This window comes from Nanorana parkeri, unplaced genomic scaffold, assembly GCF_000935625.1.
Source record: "Nanorana parkeri isolate BGI_ZX_2015 unplaced genomic scaffold, ASM93562v1 scaffold15, whole genome shotgun sequence".
Lineage (NCBI taxonomy): Eukaryota > Metazoa > Chordata > Amphibia > Anura > Dicroglossidae > Nanorana > Nanorana parkeri.
Window position 1 is genome coordinate 736,484 of NW_017306283.1, and position 4,020 is coordinate 740,503.

At 52.5% G+C, this 4,020-nt stretch overlaps 1 protein-coding gene across 1 annotated transcript in view; it reads right to left on the bottom strand.

The window, feature by feature from the left end:
- LOC108788491 (voltage-dependent L-type calcium channel subunit alpha-1F-like) overlaps positions 1-4,020 on the bottom strand; it is a 72,323-nt gene that overhangs the window by 22,725 nt on the left and 45,578 nt on the right. Inside the window, 2 exon segments of the mRNA XM_018558251.1 lie at positions 322-429; positions 2,070-2,157. Of these exon segments, the coding sequence (XP_018413753.1) occupies positions 322-429; positions 2,070-2,157 (196 nt within the window).

Below are 4,020 nucleotides of genomic sequence, written 5' to 3' on the forward strand. Positions count from 1 at the left end.
TGTGCAAGGGTGGGCTGAACCAATGGGAATAGTTAAAAGCCCCCCCCCCCCCCCCCTCATAGTTCTCCTTTAACAGTGAAGAATCTGATGTTTTATAACAAATCTTTGCAATGCATACGTATCTCGTCAAAGAAAATATACTTTAGACACTTTTACAGCTAATACACTTTAGCTGTAAAAAATAAGTCAAGGCAACTGCTGTATTTTATCTTGAAGACGTTTCGCTGGTCACCCGACCAGCTTTCTCAATTCAGAATGCAATGCAATTCACAGACATATTAGATACAGTGCGCAACATACAGGCGGATAAAGAGTCTTTACCTTGAAAAGTTGAACCCCGATACAGGCGAACATGAACTGGAGGAGAGTGGTGACTATCATAATGTTACCGATCGTCCGGATAGCAACAAACACGCACTGGACCACATGCTGAGGAGACACCCAAAAACATTACAGTAAAGCATTAGCCGTGAGGGAGGCGACAGCAATTCATAACGACTGATTCTAACGCTGGCCGTACACTTGTTGAATAAGAAGAACGCTCAGTTCCCCCGTCCATGCAGCGTGGAGAGGAGACTCTTCCCTGCTGGAATATTGTGGCACCCACCGCTGCCAGAATACCCGAATGACTGCAGCTCATTGGCTGACAATTTCCGGGCCCGACCCCTCTGACAACAGTTGATTAAAAAATGTACCTTTGTTGAGTGGCGACGGCAGGGCCACACACAGCCCAAATCACACAGAGCTCGTCATCAGGACTCAAAATTCCAGGCGCGTATGCTCAGCTTTAGTGTAATTCTCCGGGCCATTGACAAAAGGTGGTCTGGATCCCCAAAAGGTAGCTCAATGAGATCTACCAACGAAAAAACACCTGCGTTCAGGGGCGGGGAGGGGGTGGCGGTGCATTGAAGTCAATGGCACCGCAGCCACGCCCACCCCGCCCGCAGTGCGATCGCCCGCACCCGGAAACGCAGGCACATTAGTGGCTGCAATCCGGTCCAGTGCGATCTGTAAACATGCTGCGAGCACTATTTCTGCAGATCGCACTGGACTGGAACGCTGCACGTGCCGCTGGGCACATGCATGCGCGAGTACAGTGCTGTGATGCCAGTATCGCGCATGGGAATGTAATTTACGTTTAAAATTGGGTAACTCGTTATTTCAATAATCCAATCGTCCTCCTTAGTTACGTGCTGCCTTCAGGAGATGCCTGAAAACTCATCTCTTCAGGGAAGCCTATCCCACCTCTACCTAACCCAGTGGCGTAACAATCACCATAGCGACCCAGGCAGGCCGCTATGGGTCCCGGGGCACGGTGGGGCCCGGCCAGATGCCGTGCGGGCCCGCCTGGGATCCTCTGCTGGTGGCTTTCACTGGCGGCTGAAGACGAACACGCCGCTGTTCAGATCGCTGACCGTAATCTGTGCAGCAGCGCCTTCCTCTCCACAGAGTCAACGAGAGCCGGCAGCGGCGGTGGAGCAGGCTGGACCCGGCAGTGGAGGAGGAGGAGGCGGGGCCCGTGGTCGGCAGCAGGGGAGGAGGCGGGGCCCGGTGACGAAGAAGGAGGCGGGCCCGGCGACGGAGGAGGAGGCGGAGCCCAACAGCGACCGTGGAGGAATAGGAGGCGGACAGGTAAGGAGTGCGACCAGCCCACCTGAGGGTGACCCTGCAGAGCCCACCATAGAGAGTCTATGTAGGTTCACCCTCAGGTGGGATCTCGAGTGGGCTCTGCAAGGGGTATAACTAGGAATCACGGGGGGCCCCATACAAAATTTTGCTATGAGGCCCCGTGATTTCTAGTTAAGCTCCTGACCTAACCACTAAACTTTGACATTCGCCATCAACCCATTGCTCACAATTACTATCTTTTGTATGACTTACCCCTCCCTTTTAGATTGTAAGCTCTCAGGATCAAGGCCCTCCTGACCCCCGCTGTGTCTTGACTTGTATTGTAACTGTATGTCTCTCCCCCTTACTTTGTACAGTGCTGTAAAAACTGTTGGCGCAATACAAATCCTTCACAATAATAAGAATACAGCCAGTCACCGCTCTGCTGTATGGTACTTTACCTTCAGCCCCTTGGCTCGGTTAATGGCCCTCAGTGGACGCAGCACTCTCAGCACACGGAGAATCTTTACCACGGAGATCGCGCTCGAGCTACAATGTGAACACAAAGGGCGTCAGATCAAAGCTATGGATTCTAAAACCAGCAGCCCGGATAACAGGCATGAAATCTAACTCCTAAACTTTTTTTCTGTTTTTAGCTTTGGATAGGGTAGCGAAGGATTAAAACTAGGAGGTGCACCGAAATGGAAATGTCAAAACTGAAACGAAACCGGCCCGGTGACACTGCTGCATTTTTCTAGTACAAAGTTTAAATAGTTCTGGTACATTCCTGTGTGGTGCATGCAGGGCCGCCCCTTTAATGAGGTAGCCTGAAACTGCTGCCTCAGGCGGCATCTCTTTGGGTCACAAGGAGGGGGCGGAAGGCAGGGCGGCATGGCTGCTCTGCTGCAAAAAGCTTGCAGTGTGCCTACCACCCCCTTTCCGGCCAGAGCATGCCAGGTTGCTAAGAGCTGGGCGGGGAGATTTGTAAGGGCCATACACATCTCCCAACGCCAGCACTTAGCAACCTGGGTTGCTCTGGCCGGTGACCCACCCAGCTCCTGGCAACCAGTGATGTCACTGATTGCCAGGAGCTGGGCAGGACGCCAGCTAGAACGTCACAGGTTGTGCTAAGAGCTGGGCAAGGAGTTGTGTAAGCGCCAAACACATCTCCACGCCCAGCTCTTAGCAACCTGGGATGCTCTGGCCGGTGTCCTGCCCAGCTCCTGGCAACCAGTGATGTCACTGGTTGCCAGGAGCTGGGCAACATGCAAGCCAGAACGTCGCAGGTTGTGCTAAGAGCTGGGCAAGGAGTTGTGTGAGGGCCAAAGACATCTCCACGCCCCGTTTCTAAGCAACCTGGGCCGCTCTGGCCGGCGTTCCTTCCAGCTCCTGGTAACCAAGGACGTCACTAGTTGCCAGGAGCTGGGCAGGACGCCGGGTAGAGCATCCCAGGTTGCTAAGAAGGAGCTGGTGGGGAGATGCAGAACCTGCAGAAGGCGGCATCACTCGTGTCTGGCGGCGCTGTACCGCTTATGTAATTGTGTGCACCACCTGAAAAAGCTCCCCCCCTTCCCCCCGGCCTCAGGTGGGAAAAAGGCCGGGGACACCCCTGTGTGCATGCATTTCTGTAGTACAGAGAATATCATTTTTGCTGTGAAAATGTAATCTCAGCACTATACAGTGGCCAGATTATTATATACACCGAGTGGCCAGATTATTATATACACCGAGTGGCCAGATTATTATATACACCGAGTGGCCGGATTATTATATACACTGAGTGGCCAGATTATTATGACCACCTGACGTTTGTAGGCAAATTAGCTATAATTTGGCGCTGAAGTTGCTAGAGGGCCAGACCATTATAAATAGGGAAGCGGGTTGGTTACCACGACAGTAGAAGTGATTGGGAAGATTCGGGGAAACAACGCGATGTAACAGCCTTGGAACGCGGGATGATTGTTGGCGCTCGGAGCCATGGAGCGAGTATCAGCAAAACAGCAGAATTCGTTACATGTTCAGGAGCGGCTCATTGTTAAAGTGTTTAAAGACCGGACTGTCAGCCGAAAATCTGGGTCTGAGCGTGCGAATTGTGGCCGTCAGCGACTAGTCAATGTTAGGGCAGAACGGGGGAGGGGCAAGACTGGTACAAGACAACAGAAGGGCGACAGCGCCGTGTCAGATTCCTCGCATCACCTTTCACCATCTCGTGGAGTCACCAGGCGGCCCAACCAAGTACTGATGGGGTGGTCATAATAATCCGGCCACTCAGTGTATATAATCTTTGTGTCCTCCTACATTCAATATGTGAACTCTTATTTTTCTTTTTCATAAGACCTGGAAGGAAACTTGTGTTTTGCAGCCTCTCCTTCCAGATATAGACTGTCCTCTGGAGAGTGGCTGGGGGGGGGG